The 25,142-nt window shown below is 43.7% G+C and overlaps 4 protein-coding genes and 3 non-coding genes across 7 annotated transcripts; 2 read left to right on the forward strand and 5 right to left on the reverse strand.

The window, feature by feature from the left end:
* The first annotated feature begins 582 nt into the window (after nt 1-582).
* On the forward strand, nt 583-6,828 carry nek4 (NIMA-related kinase 4). The gene is given in 17 exon segments (XM_068742790.1): nt 583-669; nt 1,198-1,464; nt 1,544-1,741; nt 1,824-1,931; nt 2,308-2,462; nt 2,688-2,866; nt 2,920-3,506; nt 3,590-3,640; nt 3,785-3,908; nt 4,037-4,047; nt 4,177-4,335; nt 4,448-4,505; nt 4,717-4,829; nt 4,969-5,057; nt 5,138-5,355; nt 5,435-5,568; nt 6,384-6,828. Coding segments are annotated over 17 exon segments (2,637 nt in total). The 3' UTR covers nt 6,483-6,828.
* Nucleotides 6,829-6,926: 98 nt separating this feature from the next.
* spcs1 (signal peptidase complex subunit 1) lies at nt 6,927-8,321 on the reverse strand. The gene is made up of 4 exons (XM_068742709.1): nt 8,205-8,321; nt 7,976-8,035; nt 7,802-7,888; nt 6,927-7,631 (listed from the first exon to the last, which is right to left on the reverse strand). The coding sequence occupies exons 1-4, from the start codon at nt 8,238-8,240 to the stop codon at nt 7,506-7,508; spliced, it is 309 nt and encodes a 102-aa protein (XP_068598810.1). The 5' UTR covers nt 8,241-8,321; the 3' UTR covers nt 6,927-7,505.
* Nucleotides 8,322-9,124: 803 nt separating this feature from the next.
* glt8d1 (glycosyltransferase 8 domain containing 1) lies at nt 9,125-12,107 on the forward strand. Its single transcript, XM_068742344.1, has 9 exons — nt 9,125-9,140; nt 9,271-9,369; nt 9,482-9,692; nt 9,843-9,960; nt 10,043-10,127; nt 10,285-10,397; nt 10,489-10,655; nt 10,755-10,867; nt 11,174-12,107. The coding sequence occupies exons 1-9, from the start codon at nt 9,125-9,127 to the stop codon at nt 11,353-11,355; spliced, it is 1,104 nt and encodes a 367-aa protein (XP_068598445.1). The 3' UTR covers nt 11,356-12,107.
* Nucleotides 12,108-12,169: 62 nt separating this feature from the next.
* gnl3 (G protein nucleolar 3) lies at nt 12,170-17,990 on the reverse strand. The gene is made up of 16 exons (XM_068742343.1): nt 17,981-17,990; nt 16,311-16,451; nt 16,087-16,145; nt 15,807-15,947; nt 15,540-15,659; nt 15,387-15,467; nt 15,177-15,309; nt 14,950-15,053; nt 14,232-14,382; nt 13,953-14,040; nt 13,506-13,686; nt 13,289-13,431; nt 12,967-13,103; nt 12,753-12,889; nt 12,498-12,564; nt 12,170-12,424 (listed from the first exon to the last, which is right to left on the reverse strand). Exons 2-16 carry the CDS (start codon nt 16,321-16,323, stop codon nt 12,336-12,338), a joined length of 1,644 nt encoding a protein of 547 aa, XP_068598444.1. The 5' UTR covers nt 16,324-16,451; nt 17,981-17,990; the 3' UTR covers nt 12,170-12,335.
* On the reverse strand, nt 12,629-12,703 carry LOC137898960 (small nucleolar RNA SNORD19). Its single transcript, XR_011105626.1, has one exon. It is a non-coding gene; the product is annotated as a small nucleolar RNA SNORD19 (small nucleolar RNA).
* On the reverse strand, nt 13,171-13,244 carry LOC137898959 (small nucleolar RNA SNORD19). The gene has a single exon (XR_011105625.1). It is a non-coding gene; the product is annotated as a small nucleolar RNA SNORD19 (small nucleolar RNA).
* Nucleotides 14,537-14,639, reverse strand: LOC137898962 (small nucleolar RNA SNORA47). The gene has a single exon (XR_011105628.1). It is a non-coding gene; the product is annotated as a small nucleolar RNA SNORA47 (small nucleolar RNA).
* Nucleotides 17,991-25,142: the final 7,152 nt, after the last annotated feature.

Consider the following 25,142-nt stretch of genomic DNA (forward strand, 5'->3'; position numbering starts at 1 on the left):
GCTCCGCTATTGGCCGTGTCGTTCCGCTGTTCCGAGTGTCGCGTCTGAAGGGGAGCCTTGCCCACGCAGCTCATCCCAATCAGCTTTATTGATCTGCTTGATGATAACTGAGCTTTAATCTCACCTGACGGGGATAAATAGAAACACCTTCTTCATCTAAAAGGTTCAAACGTGGTGATAGGCTAACGAAGATCAATAGGATTGCTGTGATTCTATGAAATGTAATGTGGGATATTTGTGAAAGCAGGCAGTCGGTGTTCGACCTCGAGCAGGCTGCAGTGTTCTGTGTAAACGCAGGGGGGCGCTGTCCCGTAAACGGAGCGGTAGTTTTGCTCCAGTCGGACCCTCTCCTCTCTCCGTCGTTGATACTGTGCAGTCTGTTGCCTAGTGACGAGAGCTACCGACCTCTGCTGATTTTCGGCGTTTATAAATCTTATCCTTTGCACTCAACCAAAAGTTTTTCAAACGGATTAACTAGATTTTCCCGCCTACACAGCTGGAATATGGGGCGGAATTAAAATGGCAGTCTTGTTGTAAAGATTCCGCGTTTCGGGTCGCGTTATGAAGCACTTTGCAGAGAAAATGAAGAATTACGTTTTCATCAGGGTCGTCGGGAAAGGCAGCTACGGAGAGGTGAACTTGGTTAAACACAAAACAGATCGAAAACAGGTGAGCGATTAAAAGTTTGTGTTTATCGACCCACGCTAAAGTTAAAATAAGAAACTCGTTGCAGAGACCACCATTTCGACTAGCTTAAATTTAGCTAAAGTCGGCTAAGACCATTTGTCCCTCTTACAGTCTGCTGAGTTTTATTAACTTAACCTAATAATGATAAGACATAACGAAATAAAACCATGAATTAGAAAGCATGCTGTTTACATATAAGAACAGAATACAGTTTAAAACAATCATTTTCCTGCTTTCAGTGGCCCATCAAAGGATTATTGGGAATTTGAGACCTAAGAGACTCTTTGATTAAACTTTTCATCCTTAAGAATCAATAATAACATGATCAAAGTTGGTAAACGTCATGTTCATCAGAGAAGGGACCGAAGCATCATTTTAGGCACAGAGCTCCAACTAAAATAGTCCGGTGCTCCAGTATACGTCATATACTTACCGTAGGTTTTCTGAATCTGTTGATGGTCACAATTAAAGGATTCGTGTTCTTTTTTGTTCACTTCTCTTCTTTTTCAGTATGTTATTAAGAAGCTAAACTTAATCACCTCCTCCAAGAGAGAACGGCGTTCTGCTGAGCAGGAGGCGCAGCTTCTGTCTCGGCTGCGGCACCCTAACATCGTAACATACAGGGAGTCTTGGGAAGGAGACGACTGCCAGCTGTACATCGTAATGGGTTTCTGTGAGGGGGGTGACCTTTATCATCGAATCAAACAGCAGAAGGGTGACCTCTTGCCTGAGAGACAAGTTGTGGAGTGGTTTGTGCAGATCGCTATGGCGCTCCAGGTATGTGTGATGAGTGAGGGGCAGACGCAGTTTATATGAAGAGTAGGAGATATTTGAAGCAGCTGATTTTGCTTTTCAGTACCTGCATGAGAGGAACATTCTTCACCGGGACCTAAAAACACAGAACATCTTCCTGACAAAGACCAATATCATCAAAGTTGGGGATCTTGGCATTGCGCGCGTGTTGGAGAACCAGAATGACATGGCCAGCACACTCATCGGAACCCCTTACTACATGAGTCCAGAGCTTTTCTCCAATAAGCCTTATAATCACAAGGTCATTTGGTTGCCCGTTCTTACTTTGTGTATGTAGTCCCCCTGTTTTTGGAAATGACGTTATTTTGTGTTTCCTTTCCAAGTCTGACGTGTGGGCCTTGGGTTGCTGCGTGTATGAAATGTCCACTCTGAAACATGCCTTCAATGCCAAGGACATGAACTCGCTGGTCTACCGCATCGTAGAAGGAAAGGTACGGCGACCGTAATCTTCTTTTTTTTTTTTTTACAAAGAATTCCTTAGATATTCTATTAGGTGAAGTTGTAATGGTTTTATTTGAAATAAATTGTCTCTTTCCATTTGACAGAAATATGTTTTCGATTATTGATGAAAGTTCTGATTCTCATATTATATTTTTCTGAGCTTTATAAACAGATGAAAGATGAAAATAATCTTGTCCTTTCACTTTTAACCAATGATGAAACCGATGTGGCCGTATGCAGTGTTAACTTCAAAAGGAATTCCTAAATTGATTTTCTAGCCAATCTAATTCTTCAGATTGTTTCGACTCTAGAGCTTTACCTCCCATTAAAGCAGTCCCACAGCGATTCATGATGGTTTCCTCTTAGCTTCCGCAGATGCCCAGCAGGTATGATCGTCAGCTAGGAGACCTAATCAAGAGCATGCTGTGTAAGAGACCCGAAGACCGGCCCGATGTCAAACTTATCCTCCGGCAGCCCTACATCAAACGACAAATTGCAATGTTCCTCGAGGCCACTAAAGAGTATGTTAGCTCTGTGCTTGTCTTTCCACATGTTTTTAAAATTAATTATTTCACACCAAAAATGTAAAATACAATTTACCGAGTTTGTCTTTTGCTGTCATTTCTCTGTATGTGTAACTGTAATTATATTGGAATCTTCTTCAACATTCAGATATTAGTTTCCATCTTTTCTGCTGGCAATAAGAAGAATTCTAATTTTTTTTTTTACATTTTTATAACTGCCAGAAAAAGTGCCAAGTCACGACGGAAAGAAGTGGGAGGGAGCGGCGATTGTGTGGCCAACAGCGTGTCGTCTGCGGTGTCGGCTCAGCCAAGATCTGAGAGAGTTCAAGCTCTAGCCGGAGTGAAACGGGTGAGTGACTCCGGAATATCAAGGCTGCTTTAACACGCTCACAATGATGTCAATTAGCTTATAAGGACTCATTGTGTTTTCTCTTCTTCATCTGTCTACCCCACGATCTGGCTCGAAAGCCTCCGCCACCCAAATCCGCTTCACCTGATGCTCTCAACGCCAGTATCTCATCCCTGGCAACCGTCAGCAACATAGATATCGAGCTGCAGCAGGATGAAGGCCTGGCGATGAGACGACAGGTGCAAGGGAGCCAGTCAGCACAGGCACACCACAGGGGGGGTAACGAACCTGTGACTCACAGTGTGGACAAAGACGGAAAGGAAAGAGGGAAACCAGATCTCTCTCCACCACCGCCCCCCCCGAAGCCTGCATCAGGTGGTGGCAGTCTGGGAGGAGATGAGAGGGGGACAAGCAATGGACTGTTAGACATTCATTCACAGGCCCCGTCAAACCCAGGGGAAACATTTATAGTCTGTGGGGGAAAGCAGATATCAGGCGTGGACGACACCGTGGAACTACTGAAGGAGGCCGGCAGGCAGAGCCCGATGCTCGACATGGACAGGGAGGCGCTTTCTGCTTTCCCTGAGAGGAAATCTGGACACAAATTGAGTGCAGAAAATATAGATGATAAAAACGACGCTGTTAACCCTCTCAAGAGCGATCCAACACAACTCCATACCTCAGACATGCAAGTGAGTGCTCTCGATAGAGCAGCGGTTCTTTTTACTTTCTCCTGGAACATTTATTTCATGTGTGCTGATTTTGGTTTTTGCAGGAACAACTAGAATCTACTGAAAGACTGTTGGAGCCTTTCTCCTCAGCAGCGGTGAGCGTTAGGATTCTCGTGCTGATTCTGTGAAGCTTTGCCAGAATAAAGCCTCTAAACTGATTGCGCAGCACCGGTAACGTCTCATAACGTGATTGTTGGGAGATCTTTGCCACAGTGGAACAAACTGTTTTGTCTTTTTAGGAGCTTGTTCACTTACCAGCCAGTGTGAGCGCACCGCACCAAACACCCTCTTCATCAGAGACGTCTTCCTCACGGCAGGACAGACGGATGGACATGCAGGACCAGGTAAAGGATCAGTAACCAGGTTACTGAGGCTGCTGGGATTTTATGTTTACCTCTGCTTTTTGTGAATCACTTCTAAACTAATAATGATGTCAATGTGACTCAAATTACAAAAGGTTTGTTTTCATGAATAAGAATCTAAATATCTAGATAAAATAAACGTAGGGCCATTATTTTGGTGTAAAGCACAATATAGGGAGACTGAGCCGCTTGGCGGAGGTCTGCGCTCTCAGAGTGCTGTTCGAGCTATCTTCATTTTTTTGTCTTTTTTTGCCTTTGGTTAGTTCGAGTTGGGTGGCCACAGACCTTTACCTCCACGTCCTGCAGAGAGCACAGCCACAGAAGGGAGGAAGAGGAGCAGGAGGAGCACAGAGAGTAAGAAAGTTACTGGAGCTGCAACCTCCACATCAGCTGGTTCCTATAAAGATGGACTCTTACCATTGCCACAGGTGAGAATGCCTCCTCATTTGCATATTACACACAAATTACAAACTGAAATCGTTTGCGCTCATAGCCAAAGGTTTGGGAGTATTGGTGTATTTCAATAAACATTTTTTTCAGGAACGTCCTCTGTCGGCCAGAGAGAGGAGGCGACTGAGGCAGTCCCAGGAGACTTCCAGTCAGTCCATGTTTTTTCAAATAGTTGTTTTTGAAATTATAGAAGGATTCAATAATGCAATGGAAAAACAATCAAGAAAAACAGTTTAATTTGCTTCTGAAAACACACCTTTAAATCACCAGGGCAAAACCAAAGCATGAACGTCTCACATGGAATATTTTATATACTCTTACTGCTGTAGTCATAGTTAACTCTTCTGCACTTTCCACAGATATTAGTGCTGTAAGAAGGGCATCTTATGATGTCACTTCCACTGAGGATGAGCACTATAAAGTCCCAGTTACAAGATCTGTGTCAGAGACTGTCACTGAGACCGACAGTAAGGTACTGCTACATAAAACGTTCTGCTGTAAAGGAGGCTACGCTTCTAGGGAGGCTGATCTGATGATGCTGCACTGACTTCAAAAGAAAAGCCAATGCCACAACGTTTGTCACTTTAGTGGTTTGTGTGTCATTTCCGCAGGAGAAGATGTCAGAGCAAAGATCAGATGAAGATGAGTGCAGCTCATCCACAAGTTCCACAGACCGCTCAGAGGGAGACTGCGGGGAGAGGTGAGGGCAGACTCAAACGGAGTCACCAGCCTGCTTTTGATATTCATGTCACTAGAACTGTATGATGTTTGGATTTGCAGGAAGACAGAGTCCAGTGAAATGCAGGATTTAGTCCATATGATGAGCCAAACTTTGGGAATGGATACCGGAGACGGCGTGAGCGAGGTGGACAGAAGCACATTTGGCTCTAAAGCATTGCCAGAATTTAAACTGAACAGGAGGTACAGGGACACCCTGGCGCTCCATGGGAAGGCTCGAGGGGAAGCAGAGAACTTGTCGCTCGGTGAAATACCAATAGGTTGGATTCCTTGATCAAACTCTAATATTCATCAAACGGCCATCCTTTGTTGTGTTTAACAGCCTTATCTCCCCTAAAGGCTCCACATCTGGCCCAGCCAAGATGAGGAGAGCCATTGAACATCTGAGGACAGATGTGGTGAAAGCTCTGGGGGTCAAAATGCTGGACAGAGTCCTGGAAATCATGGAGGAAGAGGATGACTACAAACGAGAAGTATGATTATTAAAGTGTAAAATGATCATACTAAGTCTTATCTATGAATATGGGTTTGTTCATGTGTGCACGATGCTTTGGAAATAAATAAACTTCATAGTAAGTTTAGAAACGAGTATGAGTAGGGAGGAGGCTGCAGGCGAAAATGGCAGAAAGACAAAGAGGAAGCAGAACTATTGTTCCCTTTGTGTGATGACGAGTTAGTGACACACACATGAAGTCAGGTAGAGAAGAGATGTGATGGTTGATTACAGACGTGTGCACATCGGCATCATGGTGCCTATTGCAAACGTCCATGACCGGCTGGATGTGAAACACGTGCAGCTCTCTAGACGTCGACACATTCAGCTGGTTTTCACACTCGCTGTGCACAGTGAGAGCGAACGAAGCAAAGCTGCTGGACTGGATTCTGCAACGCTGCAACAGAGGCAGCGTAGACGAGCCGCACAGCATTTTAAATCATGACAGGAAAGACAGCGATGAAAGCTCATTTCCATTATGTGTCCGTTACACTGATAGTGACCCAGCGTGCACGCAGCAACCGTAACACCTGCGGTGTTCCTGCTATACACAATCATGTCTGCCATGCAGCCACTCCATCGTCCTTTAAAAATCATTGAACACTCGTACACAAGTTGGGAGACTAAAATCCTAAACAGATTAAATTGTATGGTCATAAATATTGGTTCCATTGTCAGCACTGTGCCTACATGATGAGATTGTTTGTTTTTTCCAGCCAAAGCTCATCACTAAAACAAATGTTTCCGTGGTTTAACAAACCTTTTTTGTGTGCACATCTATTTTTCTCACTGCAGCTGTGCCTCCGCGACCAGATGGGAGATGAGAAGTACGAAGCTTACGCTGTGATGGTGAGGCAGCTGAAATTCTTTGAGGACATCACCTTGATGGTTTAGCAAAAACGCTGTATATATATATGCAAGTATTCTATTTAGCACGATACGTCATCACCAGAGGGGTGAGAATCATGTCGTGTACAACTGGAAAATGCATTTGTGATAAATGTTAATAATACAGGTGACAAAGATGAACGAGTTTCCATTTTCCTCCAGGCTGAATATCAATGATCGTCTCTATCTGATGGTTTTCGTTGTATTCCATTAGTAATGTTGACTTTGTATATATTTTTATACGGACTGTGTAATCCTTCTTGTGATTGTTAAAATGCTGGTGCAAACATTTTGATTTGTTAAAACACTTGCCCATCTATAATGGCTACTCATTAGTTATGCAGGACAAGATTTCAACCAGTTTTTACTTGTTTTTTTTATCTTTGAACAAAGTAGATCTTCAGAAACAAAATGTAATAATGAATGCATTGTATTTTTTTTTTTTCATTTTAATAAATTGAACATGATTTAATTTTTGTAACTCAATTTGTCAAACAGAAAAAACTAAATCTAGAATGGAATTCTTTAGAATAGGAAAACCTGCACAGGTTGAACAATCCTGACCTGACTCATGTCCCAGAGCTGTTTCAACCGACCGAAAAATCCTCATCTAGCACCAAAAAACAACCCTGGGTCGGCACATTCTTCTAAATTACAGCTAAAGGTTATTTCCCCACTATGAGCCATTTCAAAATTTAGCCCAACATTGACAACAATCCCTCCTAATAAATGTTACATATTCCTGCTAGCTTTCAGACAAATGCCATTAAATGCACAAGTTAAGGTGAAGGTACAAAAAAAAGAGTCACTGTGTACATTACCTTTCCTACACAAGTAAAAACATTTATACACACAAATTCCTTTTAAAAACACAGTACCAGATGTTTATTATTTGGAAAAAGTGAGTATTTCATTGACTGATGAGGACTGTATATTTTTTATTCATACATGCTTTATATTTGAAACTACATTCGAACTAATTTCCAATATAAACGGATGTGTTGACCGATGGGGAAGGAGCGTTCAGAGTTATTTGTGCTTCTTCTTCTTGAGAGACTCCTGAGGTTTCTGGGTGGGTTCTGCAGACGTCTCCGGGATAACTTTCTGCCAGGACAGAGGATTCTGTCTGTACATGGGCCATGGAGGCAGGGTCAACTGGCGAGAACAGAAGAAATAGTTCTTTATGGCCCTCCATAATAACATTCTGTACGATATGTGAAAGAATTTAAACTTATATGCCCAGTTTTATGTACTGACTTAAGATTAATAGTAGCATCATATTGTTCAACCCCCCCCCCCCCCCCATGTAAAGCAGACAAACTTACCACGCAGGACACAACAAAGCCCCCCAGGACTATGTACACCGTCCACCCGAACTGCTGCACGCCGAGGCCATACACGAACCCAATCACCTAGAAAGACGACACAGACATCAAGCGTCCTGACTTCCGGTGAAAAACGATGCAACTCGAGATATTCGTGTCTCTTTGCTACGGTACCGCTGAGATGAGGATTATCCCTTGGAAAATCTGTTCCGCCAGTTTCTGCCCTTTATAGTCCTGCAAAATAAGGCCGGATGGTATCATCGTTCCAGCGACATGAGGGGCGCAACATCCGGTCACATTTAGACGCGAATCCACACATTACATTCATTTAGCCAGGGATTAATGCTGACGAATACAAGCAGGGCTTTTACGAAGAACACTTTATAGGTTCGCAGATCGTTACCATATGCGTGGGAATGGTCTTGAATATCGACAACATCTTTCCACTTAAGATGAACGAGCGTAAAAAGATAGCCTCGGATGCAAACTGGAACTATTCCACTTCCGGTTTCAAAAAGATACGTCAGGTCGTGAAGGACCCATTGGTGCTTCTGAGTGTTCGCGTAGCTTTCAACCGTAGATATTTTAATACTAGATAGCGTATACTGGCCAATCGCGGCTCATTCGTTAAGACCGCCGCCATCTTGGTGCGGTACGCAGGACTGGCGTGTTGACCAGCACAGACGTCCAATGAAAGGAGGCTACATGCAAAATAGGAAGTAGTCCCGATGCATCGATACATTTTAATGAGTTATATACAGTCAATTCATACATTTCCAAATCCGCTTAAGCCTGTCCACAACTGGAACCGTACCGTACCAATATGGCGGCGCTCTTGACGCGTGCTAACTGCCGTCGCGAAGGATCTAGTATGACGATATCTATGATTCAAACACCGCGGACTGCCTCAATATTCGCCCGTAAATATCTATATATCCTTTTCATCATTTTGCATTGATATTAATATAATACAATTAACTTTGTTTATCCAGTAAGCAATATGTTTATAAATCCTCAATTTAACTCGTAATAATATGATACAATATAAAGAGCATGCTAAGTAACTTTTACAATCAGGCAAACACGAAGACACCCGCTGCTTACGTGCACTAGTAGCTGGTTCAGCTTGTTGATGTTGAGTTGGCAGCTTGGCTCCAGTTTAAAGTAGTTTGTTTGTAGGTGTGACGTCACCTGCACATAATATATTTGAATAGTTCGTTTATGAAAACTACTGTCCAGCCTGCTGCTGCACCGCGACCATCTCTGAGGGGTTTTTTAGAAGCTATTTTTAATGATATTTTTCGTTTCATTGAGAGGACCGTCATGACGCTGAGGAGAGGTAAGTCACGTTTGATCTCCGTCTGCATCTTTGAAACATGTTACGTTAACTTAGACCACGAAGGACGACGCCGATGGGAAGCAGATGTTCATGAGAGCGCGTTGATGTCCAGATGTTCGTTGTGTTTCAGTGAACGTGATCATCCTTGTCCTGCTGGCTGTGGCGTTTCTGATTATAATTCAACGGAATCTGCTCAGCCTCAGTGACTTCTTACACAAGGAAGCCCCAGGTGTGTTTAGTTACGTTCTCCAAATATCATGCATTGCTTCTGCAAACATCTAATGAAACCTATCCGTGGAGTTGATGTCTAAGACCCCCCCCCCCCCCCCCCCTTGGTGCAGATGCGGGGCCGATTCGTCCTTTTGAATCCGAGTTGTCACCAGACATCGGGCCGAAGGTCGTGCGGAGTGGCGAGGAGGTCCCTGTCGTCATCACGGCCGCTGAGGAGCGGCTCGGTGCTGCGGTGGCGGCCATGAACAGCGCCTACCGGAACACCAAAGTGAACGTCGTCTTCACCGTTGTGACCCTGAACGACACGGTGGATCACCTCAAGTGAGACCATGGAGCACGTCTGGCATTCTCCATCATGCGTGTCGTTATTATGGATTGCTTGGTTTCGTGTGTGTTTTTTTTGTTTGTTAAAAGGAGCTTGTGAAATATTCGTCTTTACATGCACCTTCTTTTTTATTTTTTACCCACCAGACTATGGCTCAGTAGCTCAGAGCTTAAAGATGTCAAATATAAGATTGTCATTTTTAAGCCGGAGCTCCTGAATGGCAGGATGTCCAAAGATCCTCAGACGCTGGAGGCCGTGAAACCGGTGAGCGAGTACAACGTTTAATGTCCAGACCAGAATGAGGAGTCGTGCTATTTGGGTTCTGAAATCTTTGTTTGTTTTTCAGCTAGCTTTTGCCAGGTTTTATCTGCCCACGTTCTTACCCGAAGCAGAGAAGGCTATCTATTTGGATGATGATGTCATTGTTCAAGGTGGGAAAGAAGTATAAAGGAAGAGAATTCCATATATCATTATCCCACCGTTTGAATTCTGAGAATGGTTCATCTCCATGCGTGTCATAATAATATTAGACTCTGCTCCTTAGAAGAGGGTTAATGGACCCCCCCCTATCTGCTCTGTTTATTCTAGGGGATATCCAAGAGCTGTATGAAACGAATCTCAAAGCAGGACATGCAGCTGCCTTTTCAGATGACTGTGATTCAGCTTCTGCAAAGGGCATTGTCCGAGGAGCCGGAAACCAGGTGAGCCTTTCTTACCTGAGCCTTTTCACTCATCCAAAATACGGTATGTATCAAAATGATGGTTAGATAATATACGTTTTTTTCCCACTAGAATAACTATATAGGCTTCCTGGACTTCAAGAAGGAGGCCATAAAGAAGCTGGGGATGAGGGCCAACACCTGCTCCTTCAGCCCTGGCCTCATCATCGCCAACCTGACTGAGTGGAGAAACCAGAACGTCACCCAGCAGTTGGAGCACTGGATGGAACTGAACACACGGTGTTATGCAGATGGAAGGGGGGGGGGGGCTGGAACGTTACCGTGGTATGAAGTGATGCTTCTTTTTCGCTAACGAGCGTAATGTGTCCGTTTCATCAGGGAGGATCTCTACAGCAAGACTCTGGGGGAGAGCGTCGCCACCCCCCCCCTACTCATCGTGTTCTACAAACGCCACTCCACCATTGACCCAATGTGGCACATAAGGCACCTCGGTAGGCTCGCTTTAGCTCCTCACGGGACATCGAGATCAAACCGGCTTCGCTTGTAGACGCCTCATTTGCATTTCTCAGAGGGGCGCTGTGTGATCGGCGCCCACAATGACGGACCGTGAGTCGAGATAACGCGGAGGGATTCTTCCCTCAGACTTCGAGGGAATGATCTTATTTTTCAGCTAAGCTTAGCAAACGGTCTCCTGGTTAAGGCTGCAGGTTTTTAGGTTTCTGAAAGGTGTGACATTTACTGTAATTGCGTGTCTATTGTGTTTTGACTCTTACTGTGAAGGATAAACTCTTTTTCAGGCACTACGGGAGCTGGAAACCGCTACTCGCCGCAGTTTGTGAAAGCTGCCAAACTCCTTCATTGGAACGGACATTATAAGCCGTGGGGGAGAACGTCCTCCTTTCCTGAAGTCTGGGACAAGTGGTTTATTTCAGACCCCACAGGAAGATTCAATCCCGTTCGGAGACACGCAAGCGACTGAAAGCTGGAACATTCGACCAGTTAAGTTCCGGCAGGACTTCGCCTTTGATACCTCAGGAAATAAGTTGGACCGTTTCCATTTATTTCTGTCATCCTCCCAGCCTGTCGACTTGTCGGACGCTCACATTCTGCGTTCTATTAGTGCTGACAGAGTACAGATGTTCAAAGCCGCTACTTTAGCCACTCATTGCTGTGACGTGCGCTTCACTCGAGGCATGGATTGTTTTGTTACCCATATTAAGAGACGTTTAATCCAGAATGTGACTAGAGATCAATAACGCGTCAGTCCCACGCAGCACTAAGGAGATCATTTTCTCGTGGCAATGATCCAAGGAGCAGTTTGCTGCGTGTTTGTCCGTACATTCCATCTTACTGTATATTGTGGCCGTTAGCTCAATCCAGCATCCCTGTGGGGCGGTACCGATCTCTCTCATGCCCGACCGCACATAAGCTTATTGTTCAGACGTTTTTAGCTGCAGTCTGCTTCCATTTTGGTTCTTCCAGCAGAAGTCGTTAGGCATTATCTTATTATTTTAACTGGCTTTCATAAATATGAATTGATCCATGTGAAATACGTTTGCACAAGTTCCTCTTGCCTGTCGCACTTCAAGACCAACTTTCCTCTGTAGATGTTTTATGAGCTGCATGTAATAAAACCTTTTCCTTTGCACTGATTGTGCAGTTGTTCGTCGCTCAGTCATTTGCTGTTGTCTTATACAAACGAAAATGACAACTCGAAACTATTACAGTTGTGTTACGGTCTAATCTTGACAAATACAGCAAGACAGCCAGTGAAGGCACAAAATAGAAACACATAAAGGACAGTACATTTATAGTACACGGTCTATATACAGTTCTGCATGAACAGTCTCACTGGTGACTGGAGCTTAAAAACATTTCTTAATTTGAGGAAAACAGGAATAAACTCTAAACTTCAGCCCGTTCATGTATGCAGACGAATCATCAGCCTCACGGCGAAGCTCATTTGAAATCTGTATTGAAGTCATAAGCATCATCTGTGGAGGAGCTGATGGGGACAGGCTGGACCTGCACATGGCCAGGTTGTTTTTCTAGAAGACAATATAAAACATCAGACCTTTACAGCACTGACTTTAGTTAAGTGGTGATTTTAAAGCAGCTTACTTGCGACTGGCTCCTCTGTTTTCTCCAGTTCTTTGCTTTCGTTTTTCTCCTCGGCGGGTTGTTCAGGCTTGAAGAAGAAAAAGATGAACATTTAAAGTCTGACAATCAGGATACGCTGATCAGAGATCAGTGGCGTTGGCTGGATCAGAGTTGGATTAGGAGTCTTCACAAACAAATCAAGACACAAATTTTTGTCCTCATTTCCAGGAGACCAAAGCGAGGATGCGTTTGACCATGATGTTGTGCATAAGTTACCTCATTATTCTCGTCATCCAGAGGGGCTTCTCTCTCCACGGATGCAGCATCAGGCTTTTCCTCAGAGGTCAGCAGTCCTGCCGTCGGCCCCTGAGAGGTGAAGCTTAAACTGCCAGACAGGCTCTGGGATCTAACGCCTTCAAAGACAAACAACGAAGCTCAAAGTAACTAACGTCGACTCAGTAGTTGAGAGTATTCTGCCAAACCAAGTTACCTTTGAGAGTTCCCAGGTTGCCTGTCTTCAGTCGGCTCAGATCCCAGTCACTCTGCATCTTGGCCACCACAGCATCAGACATGTAGGCAGGGAGGCTGCATCTCTCCAGGGGTTTACAGTGGTAGCTCAGCTTGGCTCTGAAGACACACGGAGCCAGACACAGATCAGGGAGGTTCACTCCGCCTGATACGCCGTGAGATCTGCACTTTCCCTCGGATCAGAGTTGGATAGAAGTCTTCACTGAGACATCAAGAAATGCGTTTTTCTCCTCATCTCCACACTACAGCTTTCCACCTTGGTCCTGGAAATACAAAATGCTCACCCTGTCCAATCAGCGAGGAAAACTGCAGCCGCCTGCTCCATGTTAGGGATTCCTTTCTTCTGGAAACAGCCGCGCTTCTTGGCAAACAAGCTTATGAACTCCAGAGGGTTTTTGAAGTCGGGGACGTTGTAGTGAAGCATGACCTACAGCGAAGCGCAGGAGCAGCGGGTTATTCACTCGCTTCAGACGCCAGCACTCTGACAGGAGCTACTGCTACCTCAGTCTTGTCACAGAGTTTGAGCAGACTGCTGACGGCCTCCACCACGCCCCCCCCCACACTCTGCTCCACCTTCAGGCTCCTCAGTGCCAGAGAGGCCGGGTGGTTGGAGGGCAGAGCCACAACTCCCGGGCTGTCAATCAGCTTCAGGTTCTTCATGATGTTCACCTCCTGCATGGAACTGAGGTGGATACAGGAAAAACAAGACGAGAGGCGGGCTAGGAGTCTTTTACAGCACGAACAACTTCGCTAAACACACTGGGATTAGGATTAGGATTTAGCACTACGGCAAAACGGAAAGACTTTTCACTAGATGACTTTAATGATGACTTTTATTGAATTAATCATTCCAGGAAAATAAAAAACCGAAACACTTTGTGTAAACGTGTACACAAAGCTTTATTCTTTGCATACATTTTCAAAAATAAACAAACAAATGTCACCCACTTTGTGATGCCTCTCTTGATGCCCGTATTGCACGCCAGGCTCCCCTTCAGACTGTTGATGAGGCTGCTCTTTCCCACATTAGGAAAACCTGAGGATAAAAGGAGACAAAAAGATAAGCACAGCCAAAATCATGACACGCCACAGAGCAATACGTTTGCTTTATCTATACTGCTTTTATTCTATTTCTTGACTTGATGAAACGATTGATTTCCCACGTTGGTAATAAATATGTTCTCATTCTCTCATATTAACTTTATAATGGGAAGAAGCAGCGGTTACCAACTATTCCCACTCTGAGTGGAGCCTCATTCTCGGTTTTAGCTGCCAAACTTTCAAGCAGCTCAGTGAGACGTTCCCTTCCCCAGCAGGCTGCCGCTCTGGATCCATGCAGGGTTTCATTGGAGGCCACCAGCCTGCTTTTCTTGGCTTGCTGAGGAAGTGAAATAAAAAATACATTACTTTAAGCTAAACACCCTCAAATATACTTTAAAAAAAAAGTTTGCATTTAAAATAGCCGGAGCTTCTTACAACAGACTCGGACACAAAATGGAGTCTCTTTTGTTAACAAGCACACGTTGGCTCTGTGTATGACACAATCACCTAATTTGTGTGGTTTGCCTTTGATCTTGGAGGTTATAACCAGTTATAACAGCACAACAAACGCTGCTCAACTTTCTCAGTCCTCCTGATTACACCTGCTTTACAGACACACGATTAGCAGCTCGGGATTAGTGCACGTCATTAGCATGGAGAGAGGAGAGGAAAATGAGTCTTTGGACATGTTCAGCGCAACACAAGCTCATACTGAAAACGAATGTCCAGCGCATACAGACATAGATGAATTATTACTAAATGGATGAAAATATTGAAACCAGTTATAATCCTTTCCATTTATTCAGAAGACGGGGTTTCCTGTCGCACAGCCCAGATGGACAGGGCAGGTATAACTTCATCGATGTGGTATAGAACCCAGCGCCGTGTGAAACGCACCTCGTACCTGTGTTCTGTCCTTGAGCTGTGTTGATGCTTTGAACACCACAACCGGAAACTCCATTTGCAAACACCGTAACCACTTCTCCACATTCTTCCTCGGTACCAGATCTACAACAGCACAGAATCACACCTCTGATTACGCCATAAAAGGCCTGTGTGCGAGTGTGCGTGCATTCAATGCCAAACCACACACACACAAACAAAAAATAAATAAAAACAATGTCAATTTACCTATTTTGTTTAAAACCAAAAGCAGTTTCTTGTTGCCACATTGAAGCACCGCCTCCTCGAGCTCTGGGCACCTGAAGCCGAGTGGATCACGGGCATCGAGGACTTCTATCACCACATCAGACGCATCGAGTACCTGCCAGGCAGAGGCCATGTTAACACCAGGACAAGCAGATGAACCGTTTTCTCCGTTAAAACGCCGACTCGTTGTACCTTGAGTAGTTCTGCACAAAGGTATCCTTCTGAGCTCTTGTCTGGCGCAGAATGTTTCATGGAATTCTTTTGAATGTTATCCTGTGGTATCAAAATAACATCAGAATGTCACGACAAAATGCTGAACCAACAGACGATCTGCCGCGTGTTCACCTGTCGAGGCTTTTTGGCCTGGGGTTCCGTTTCTTTACGAGCAGACTCCTTCACTTTTTTCCTTTTCTGGGCTCGTTCCTGTATCTTTACTTGTCGCTTTCTTTGATTTTCTTCTTCAATCTGCAATATAATGGGATTTGGGCAAAAGATGTCAGTGGCTTAAAAAGACTCCCGTTAAAACGGATCATCTAACCCGGTCTGAAGGGGACAGCTGAATGAGCATGCTGCATCTATACATTGTGATTCACTGTAGGAAGGGCCACCGACCTGCAGCCTGCGCCGCTCCGCCTCCCTGAGGACCTCCTCTTTGAAAGGCGCACAGCTGGGCACGCCCGGGTCCTTCTTCACCTGTTTTTTAACACCTTTCTTCTTTGCCTCTTTCCTTACCTTTCTGTGGTGCTCCCGGACCTAAACAAATGACATCAAAATCCTGTAATTACATTTCATGTAGACATGGAAACAAGGTCAGTAGGTTTCCGTGTCCTCCGTGTAGGCCATAAATTCCATAAACGTTGAGGATCGTTGCGTGGAAAAGACGGATTCTTACCTTTTTCTGTATTTTATATCTTTTTGAACACGAGATCCGTTTACTGGCTTTCTTTAACTCTGAAAACAAAAGAGAAACACGAAAGTATCTATTGCTGCCGGTTCTGTTAGCTAAACACCGTGAAACAGCTCGCCGCCTTATCGAAAACGTTTTCTTAACTCTCTCGAAAATGTAAAGGCCGTAAATGTTTTCTTAAATTATTATTTTTATACACGTTAACTTACTTGGTCGCTTCATGGTGGAGTTGCGAACCTGCCGACGTGACTGCAGCGCTCTCGCACGTGGAGAAGTAGTTCCGTTTTCCAACTTCCGCTTACGTCATCAAACGTGGCGCCATCTACAGGACTGGAGGTCTAACAGATTTTCTGCGATTGAACGACACGGTGGCGTAGTGGTTAGCTCTGTCGACTCGCAGATAGTTACAGAATATTGTTTGCAATATTGCATCGGTAAAGGTATTCACTCACATATTGTGTTCCAGTTTAGGGGTGTAACACATATAGTTATCATTTTTTTACCTTCATACATATTTCAATCGTGTTTAAATATCACATTAGATCAATTATTTGAATATTAATAGCACTGGCAATTGTAATGACACCAGTAGCAATTTATTGCATTAGGATGATTGCACAATGACAAGAGACCATCCTCAATGTTTGCATACTATGTCGCTGACCGCAAGTCTAAACTGCAATGTAGTTTATAAAATAAGAAAAACACTTGGCAAATACATAAATGGAGACCGCACGGAGAGAGATGATGAATTGATATGTTACACTTCCATTTCCAGCCTTATGAAAGAGCCACTTTATTCTCTCTGGGATTCATGAAGTATTCTGTTTCTGATGAATAACAAAAAACGATGCAGAGTTGTTGTAATTATTAAGATACCAAATAATACAAATGCCACACCTTTCAACATTATGTTTAAACTGAGGCTGCTACTCGAGTGTAGTAGTAGTATAGTAGTAGTAGCAGTAGTAGTAGTAGTATAGTAGTAGTAGTAGTAGTAGTAGTAGTGTAGTGTATAGTAGTAGTAGTAGTGGTAGTAGTAGTAGTATAGTAGTAGTAGCAGTATAGTAGTAGTAGTAGTAGTAGCAGTAGTATAGTAGTAGTAGTGGTAGTAGTAGTAGTAGTAGTATAGTAGTAGTAGTAGCAGTATAGTAGTAGTAGTAGTAGTATAGTAGTAGTAGCAGTATAGTAGTAGTAGTAGTAGTAGTAGTAGTAGTATAGTAGTAGTAGCAGTATAGTAGCAGTAGTATAGTAGTAGTAGTAGTAGTATAGTAGTAGTAGTAGCAGTATAGTAGTAGTAGTAGTAGTAGTAGTATAGTAGTAGTAGCAGTATAGTAGTAGTAGTAGTAGTAGTAGTATAGTAGTAGTAGTATAGTAGTAGTAGTATAGTAGTAGCAGTAGTATAGTAGTAGTAGTAGTAGTAGCAGTAAAAGAAGATGAAGAAAAGTAGAAGAAAAAGACAACGCATCTTGGTCACGTGATGGGCTCGCGCATCTTTTTGGTCCATTTTGGATGACTGCGGGAGCGCTGTTCCACTGCAACGCGAGAAAATGACCAAACTGCAGTTTTTAAACGTTTTTTTGACTGAACGTCTCATGCTTGCTGCGCAGGAGATTTACAAATCCGTAGAGGACACGATTTTGGAGTACCAGGAAGAGATAGCTATCCGAGAGCGAGAGAACGACCACCTGAGACGCAGGCTCCGAGACGCTGGAATAGAGATATGGCCAGGTTAGCTCCGCTGAAAGCTAGCTGGAGTTGTGCTCGTTTATATCCCACACGCGTCATCGTTGGGTGCCATTGGTTGGTGGCATGGAAACAATTGCTTGCAACAACAACAACACAGTGAATAACAGCAGTATAGTGTCCTCCCACTCACCCGCAAGCGAACTTGAGCTGCTACGGGCTAGTTGACGTTAGCCGCTGGCTAGCGAGTTAGCAACCTTTGTTCGTTAGCCATCCATGCTAGTCTCCCCGAGTAGCTGCATTGTGCCATTAAATTCACTGTACTTAAATACTTGCGTGCGTCTTAACTTAGTTATTACGCCACTTAATGCTTCCTTTTTCAGGAAACTATAAAATATGCAAGACTAAATAAATTAAAATACACTATTCGCTTGTGTTGCACAGCATTTGTTTGCTCCAGTTCAAACTCCACACACCCAAACTAAAAGCTAAACTGTTGTTATTATTTGTTTTTATTTTATACGGTCATGCATTGTTAATTTCAGTCCATCTCTGGATATTTATATATATTTAGTTTACAGTACAATTGCGCTTATTAGAGCGCATATCTTCGCCTGACCACTAAGTCATCAAATCAGTGTCATTGCAGAAGAAATCATGTCCATCAGGAAGATTCATAGCTTGATAGTAGATAGAGCAATTATAAAATTGAAATACACAACTTAAAAAAGACACACTGAAAACAATCAGATGCATCAGAACAGGTCTCAGTTTTCATCATCTCTGCTCCATATTGGGTGATGGGAGTTTATTGCGCATTTATTTCCGTACAGTGTCAGGAAGCTATGTTTCCATTCATGCGAGATTGTTGGGCAGCTGGAGTCTTTTCCTGCTGACACTGAATAACGATGGACAAGTGGTCAGTTCATCACTCATAGATAGACAACCTTTCACTTCCAAGTACACACCTTTAGTTGCCTTTGTCCATACCTGCACTAAAGTTTAATGGGGCCTATTGTGACCCAAGATTCGGCCTCCTACAAGCTTCATGGAAATGCATTCAGCAGTCTTTGTGTAATCCTGCTGATCGAGCAAGCAGGGCGATAACAAGTCTTCCTTGGTGGAGGTAAATATTCTTTATCCACTATATAATAATGGTTCCACCAATTAGTTCAAAGGAGAGAATATTTTATTTCGGTATTCCGTACAACATTATAAATGTTTATAAGCAGAGTCAGGTTTTACAAAATTGGTTTATTGTGAATGATGTTGTTTATTGCTGATTTAGTTACTATAACTAATTGTATCATGAGACACTTTGGTTTAATGAACAACTCTCTTTACGTTTGCTGGTCAACACGCCGGTACTGTATTTTGAACACCTTATTTTAATGTTTTATATGTTACCACAGTTTATTTTTTTGGTGGCACATAAAGTCGTGTCTTGACTGAAGGTCCCTATTTACAGAATTACAGATGCTCCTGGTGCTCCTGGTGCTTCCATCATAGCAGTCAAGTCCTTTGTTGTGTCACCATTTCATTATTGACCAAATTCATTTTGATTTTTACATAAATCCTTTGAGAAAATCTGGAATTCTGTGTGAACTACATGTAACATAAGGCATGTAAATAGCATTCTAGTGGGCCATAGACAAAATGAATATTTTAACCTGAGCTGCCTTATTCTCTCATGTTCTCAGATCGTCCTTCCATGGCTTTGCTGGATGGCGAGGATGGAGAGCATCCGAGGCGTGAGTGGAGTCCCAGCATGGGGCATGAGGAGCGTATCCCTATTCAGATTAAGGATAAACGAGATCCTCGGGGAAACCAAGGAGACGATCAGCTTCGTGGCCAATGCCCTTGCAATGCTCCAGAGAACATGTTTACCCCGCCACGTGTTGCAAATGAATATCCCCAGGAAGGCCCTCACACATCTAACCTCCCACAGAGCCAGGGTGTGGAGAACAGAGATAGAGACCTTGGATCTCGAGGCCCCTCGAGGCACGTGAAGGTAGAGAGTGCAGGAGGCCAAAGAGGCTCTACTTCATCCAACAGCAGTGCCCAGCCCCAGCCCCTTGCCCCAGTGAATCCTAACTGCTCAAATGAGAACAACATTGACATTATTGGGGTGGAGAACGGAGGACAGATGGTTGGTGCTAAGGGAGCCGGAGCTAACAGAGGACAACCCTCACACATGCGCAACCAAGCAGCCAATGCTGTCGACTGCCAGCACCAAAAATCCCCTGTTCAAGGCCAGATGTCATCCTTTAGCTGCAAGGTGTGTGGAGAGGCATTTAGTCACGTTGGTCACCTACACGTGCACGTACAAGTGCACACCCGAGAAAAGCCTTACCGCTGCGGAGTATGTGGGAAGTGCTGCAGCTCGTCCGGCAGACTCCAGGAGCACCAGCGCAGCCACACGGGGGAGAAACCTTTCCGCTGCCAGATATGTGGGAAGAGCTTCACCCAGATGGCTCACCTGAAGGTGCACCTGAGGATCCACACTGGAGAGAAGCCATATAGTTGCCCCGTGTGTGGCAAATGCTTCAGCCGCTCTGACAAAATCAAAAGGCACCTCCAGACCCACAGCCGCGAGGGAACATATTTCTCAGGGCAATGATGGAACCCAGTTTGTGAATCATATTCATACGGAGAACTTTACTGCCATTAGGACAAGGCTTCTTAATCAGACCTATTCCCTTTCAACGTCATAGTTCCCCAGTAGAATTTGATTTAGCCAGTCTAGTAGGTCATTGACCCAATTTATACTGAGTATTACATTTCTCAGACACAATTTGGGTTATTAGCTAGTCGTTCTGAATTATCAAGCATTTACTTACTCACATAATTATTAAGAGGAAACGTTCCACTCTTCCTTGAAACCGAGATGCATTACAAAGGAAAAATGACTAAGCACAGTGATACACCCCTGAATGAGTCACCAGTTTGTCACAGGGCCACATAGAAAGACAAACAATCTCACCTATTCACCTAAGTAACATGATTATGGAGGTGGGAGGAAGTCTGAGAACGTGGAGAGAAACCCACACAGACACGGAGAGAACATACAAACTCCGTGCACAAAAGCATCAGGTGGAATTCAACCAAGGACCTCCTTGCTGTAACTCAACAGCGCCACCCACCGTGCTGGCCCCATAAGTTTACTTTTAAATTTAAAATGTGCAGATTAGACACACTGATAAATAATGAATGAAACGAAATCCATTTTCTCGCTTCACTTGCAATGATCACCTGAAAAGGGAAGCCTGTGTGACACACGGTTTAACATACCACTGCCAGTAGCCACTTTGTATGTAGCAAACAACACAACCTGGCATTGACTGGCCTTTAACAAGATGAAATCCTTCCTGGCATTTAGTCACTCCACTTTAGTCTTAATTTTCACTTGTTCCTCTGAGTGTTCTGAGAAGCTCTACTATCTCCTATAGCCAGGGCTTCATGTTGTCCATTCAAGTATTAATATGAGACTGGTGATGATCTTACGTTGTGTATTCACGAGTCTTGCTCCACCATGCATTTAGATTTGTTATATTTTTACTACGGCATCTGTCTAGGACGATGCAGGAATCCTTTTTTACGCTCTTCCAGGGCCGTACAGTATTAACTGAACCCGTCTTTTTCAGGCGCTTCAGTCTGCCAACATTTGTTTCACCACAACAGTTACATGTGCTCGGTTTTTGAAGCGTGCGCTTTATTTTCAGTATTACTCCAGTCCCTCTGCCCATGCTTGACTGAACTCGGTAGACGTTACAGAGACATTTCTCCTCTCAGGACCAATGCTGCATTCATGACATGATGGCACTGCAGAAATGCTCATATCTGACAGTTATTGTGAAAGTCAGAAACTCAGGGTTTGTGAGTTTTCATATGACATTTGAACCATGACAATAATAAGCATAAAAATGTCAATTTGATGCAAAAAAACACCAAATGATATAAAAAGCGCTCCTTTCAGAGATCAGCTGTTTGCTCTGGGATACACACCAGTGCAATCCATGTGATGAATGCAACACAACACAACTCTATCTTCAGGATAGTGGTGTTAGCCCTTTGCATACACACAAACACAATTATAGTGTTGTATCATTGCGTATTATTAAATGTTATTTTTTAATAAAATAAAAATTGATTATCCGTCGTAATTGTGTTGTGTTGTATGTGAACTTTAAATAAATGTATTTTATTTGAATTGGATTACGTACTAAAGTCCTTCAAACAGAAGAGCTTTCTGGGATGCAGTTGCTGCTACTCACACCTGTATTTCTTCCATTTTTAAAATATATGCAAATATGAATATTTTTGGATGAAGATGAATGGATGGATAGAGGATATTATTAAATCCACTTTTGTTTTGTAGTAGCAGATAAGCAACACATGGTGGCGTACTTTCCATTTGAATAATTTTCAAGATTGTTTTTACTTTTACTTTTACAAAAACAACTGCCCCTTCTGTGACAAAGTATCTATGTATATTTTTTGAGTGACTGACGTCATGCAGTAAGGGGTTCCATAGCAGTTTTCATTAATTGTACTCTTTTATTCTAAAATAATATCTAGAAGTTAAAGGAATCCGGTTTGGCCTGTTTCGGTTAGCTCCTCGAGAATAGAAACATCCCTGCTAAGTTACTGACATGCTGCTGTTCAATAACGCTTGTGTTGACAGAATGAGAGGCAGACAAAAGGGCGGAAAACTCCAAATGAGTGAACCCAATGAGCAGCTGAGGTCATCTTGGCTCAGCGGCGTCATTAGAGAAGAAGCTTCATAACAGGCGACGCTCAAACAACCGGGTCCTGTGAGCCCAGGAGGATGACGGGATTCGGAGCAGACTCGCTCGGATGAACGCGCCGGGGTCAGGGGTGCACCCTTTGTGTTCCTGTTGTTATCGATCATCATGAAACAATGTCTCTGAAGGTCAATAACGTTGATAGACTATCCCGTTGAATGAAGCTAGTAGTGATGAAAGTGATTCACGGACTTCTCCTGCCAAAACTATTTACAACTGAACAGCGATTTGAAGGTAAATCATGAAACTCATCAAAAAGAAATATCTGCCTCATGGGTTGCAAAAAGCACTTTTAGAAGAGGAGTTCATCTGTTTTTTAAAATATGAATTTCACGCATCATTTATTCAAATTAACTCCAAAATAAGGCCCGACAAGCTGAAAAATCAAAAACAATCTTGACTCTGTCACATCAGTAAAATAATTAATTGGGATAATTCTACGTATATTTCAGTCAGACGGGTTGGCCAGCAAAGTGAAACACAGAAGTGAGCTGAAGCAGAGACACACGAGCCTTGGGCTCGATGAATGACTCGGCTCGGGTCGGTTGGGGATTTATGAGCACCGCGTCGTAACTCAGAGTTGTGTTTTGCCCTTTTACACAATGAAGATGTAATGAGATTACGTCCCGGAGCCGGTTTTGAGACGACCAACGAACGACGATCGTTTGCAGTTTTCTCTTTAGTCTGTGGCCTGATGAAAAGCAGCCCCACCAGAGCCCACATGCAAGCTCGGCATCCATCCGTCCGTCCATCCGTCCATCCATCCATCCATCGGTTGAGAGGAGAGGCTCACCTGGGCATATTGAGTGATTTCCAAATAGCACAGGTACACATGCAGGCCAGGAGGGACTCGGCCGTCTCTCAGTGCTGCTGTCTGCAGAATGACAATGAGTCTGTCTCACTGGAGCCAGAGGAGGTGTGTGTGTGTGTGTGTGCGTGTGCGTGTGCCATCTGAAACATCATTGCATATTGACGTAAAAAAATACGTGTTTCTTGTTCACATTTATGAAATGAATTTTGACAAATGAAATGATGAAGCAATAATGTCTCACACCAGATGCACTTTCTTCTTTTTGACCTACAAACATTTTGTGATAAACCATTTTAATTACATTTCCTGTTTCTCTTCACTGGTCATCTCAGTCTCGTGGCGCCTGTAATAAAGCTTGACACCGGCTGTGGCAGGGTCTCCATGGTCCACGAGGGACAGCGACTGCCTCGGTTGAGTCATAACAAGCCTTTTAACTACAGCAGTGTGAAAGACGAGTGGAGCGGCTCCCGAGTTCCTCTGTCTGTGTGTGAGCACCAGAATCTGCAGCAGTTTGCTGGAGCTCATTCTCTGTTTGTTTGTTCAGTGCTGCTTTGGTGCAGCCACGTTGAAGGATTTGATACATGAAGAATCAGAATACCGTATATAAGTTATAGCACCCTTTATTTATAGGGACAAAGCTCATTTCCGCTGCGGATTCCTTGGAATAATGGACAGTGGCAACATGAAGCTCAGACATAAGCTCACTGCGAGAGCGAGGACGGGGTGCAGAACTGACCCGCATATTTCAAGAATTTAAAATTGTAAACTCTGCCTAGCAAGGAAGGATTATTTCTGATTTCACCCGAGGGAGGAATAATTGTGGCTATGGATCGCTTTGCTCTAATTAACCATGTGATCAGTTTCAGTGCTTCATGCAGAACTTTAAATCCTGATGCTCTGATAAAGCATTTATTGTCTCTCATTGTAGCCACAGAGTCATTCAGCTGTGATGTTATAATACTGGGATTTGTGAATAATAATCAGCTCTGATAACAAGGGGGGGGGGGGGGGGGGGGGGGGGGGGGGGGGCGAGTGAGTTGAAGTTAAAGTAGCAATAAACTTGCTCTTATTGACGAGCAGTTAAATCGAGCAGCACATGTTTGTGTGTTTTCTTATTGTCACGTGTCTGATAAATATGAATATACTGTATATAAAATATATGATTCCTTCTCTATCTGTCACTGATTCTTAGTATACGCTTGAAAAACATGTCACCATGCTGCACGGTATTTCTTTGGAGCAAACGTCTACTTCTCCCACAAGCAGAATCCGTGAGTCCAGGATCACAGAAGACGATGCTGAAGCGTTTCGGTGTTCCGGGACGCAGCACAGGAGCAGAGCTCGTTTACAGGATGGGCTGGACAGCCATTCCCACTGGAGCAAACACTGATGATGTCATCGGCATCATGAAAACCAGCACTAGAGGTTTCACTCTAGGATTTTAATTGGGGCACAGACTCAAACTGGGCTCGTCAGTACTTCATCCTACCTACTAACACTTCCAATCAGCTCGACCTCTAGGAGGGAGAACTTTAAGGTGCATTGCAGCCATTTCCTCGCGTTCTCATTATTTAGACTCACTTTTGTGTGAAATAATATTTTAAACCCTGAGGTACTCCATAATTATGCTGGATATGGAGTACCTCAGGGTTTAAAATATTCCATAGCATATGGAGCAATGCACCTTCTTAAAGTTCGAGCTTTAAGGGATGCCTTTAGATATAAAGATATAAAAGCGC

The sequence above is a fragment of the Brachionichthys hirsutus genome, chromosome 8 (assembly GCF_040956055.1).
Source record: "Brachionichthys hirsutus isolate HB-005 chromosome 8, CSIRO-AGI_Bhir_v1, whole genome shotgun sequence".
Taxonomy (NCBI): Eukaryota; Metazoa; Chordata; class Actinopteri; order Lophiiformes; family Brachionichthyidae; genus Brachionichthys; species Brachionichthys hirsutus.

Excerpts from the sequence above, each read along its gene's own strand:
- gnl3 (XM_068742343.1), bottom strand. Across the intron at positions 15,054-15,176 it reads TTTGGTTTTAAACAAAATAG|ATCTGGTACCGAGGAAGAAT; the intron begins GTAAATTGACAT and ends GTGCTGTTGTAG. Across the intron at positions 12,890-12,966 it reads CAACCTGGGAACTCTCAAAG|GCGTTAGATCCCAGAGCCTG; the intron begins GTAACTTGGTTT and ends TTGTCTTTGAAG.
- glt8d1 (XM_068742344.1), top strand. Across the intron at positions 9,961-10,042 it reads CGCTGGAGGCCGTGAAACCG|CTAGCTTTTGCCAGGTTTTA; the intron begins GTGAGCGAGTAC and ends TTTGTTTTTCAG. Across the intron at positions 10,398-10,488 it reads TCCGAGGAGCCGGAAACCAG|AATAACTATATAGGCTTCCT; the intron begins GTGAGCCTTTCT and ends TTTTCCCACTAG.
- spcs1 (XM_068742709.1), bottom strand. The coding sequence starts at position 8,240 with ATGTTGTCGATATTCAAGACCATTCCCACGCATATG. Across the intron at positions 7,889-7,975 it reads GGATAATCCTCATCTCAGCG|GTGATTGGGTTCGTGTATGG; the intron begins GTACCGTAGCAA and ends TCGTCTTTCTAG. Across the intron at positions 7,632-7,801 it reads GCTTTGTTGTGTCCTGCGTG|TTGACCCTGCCTCCATGGCC; the intron begins GTAAGTTTGTCT and ends TGTTCTCGCCAG.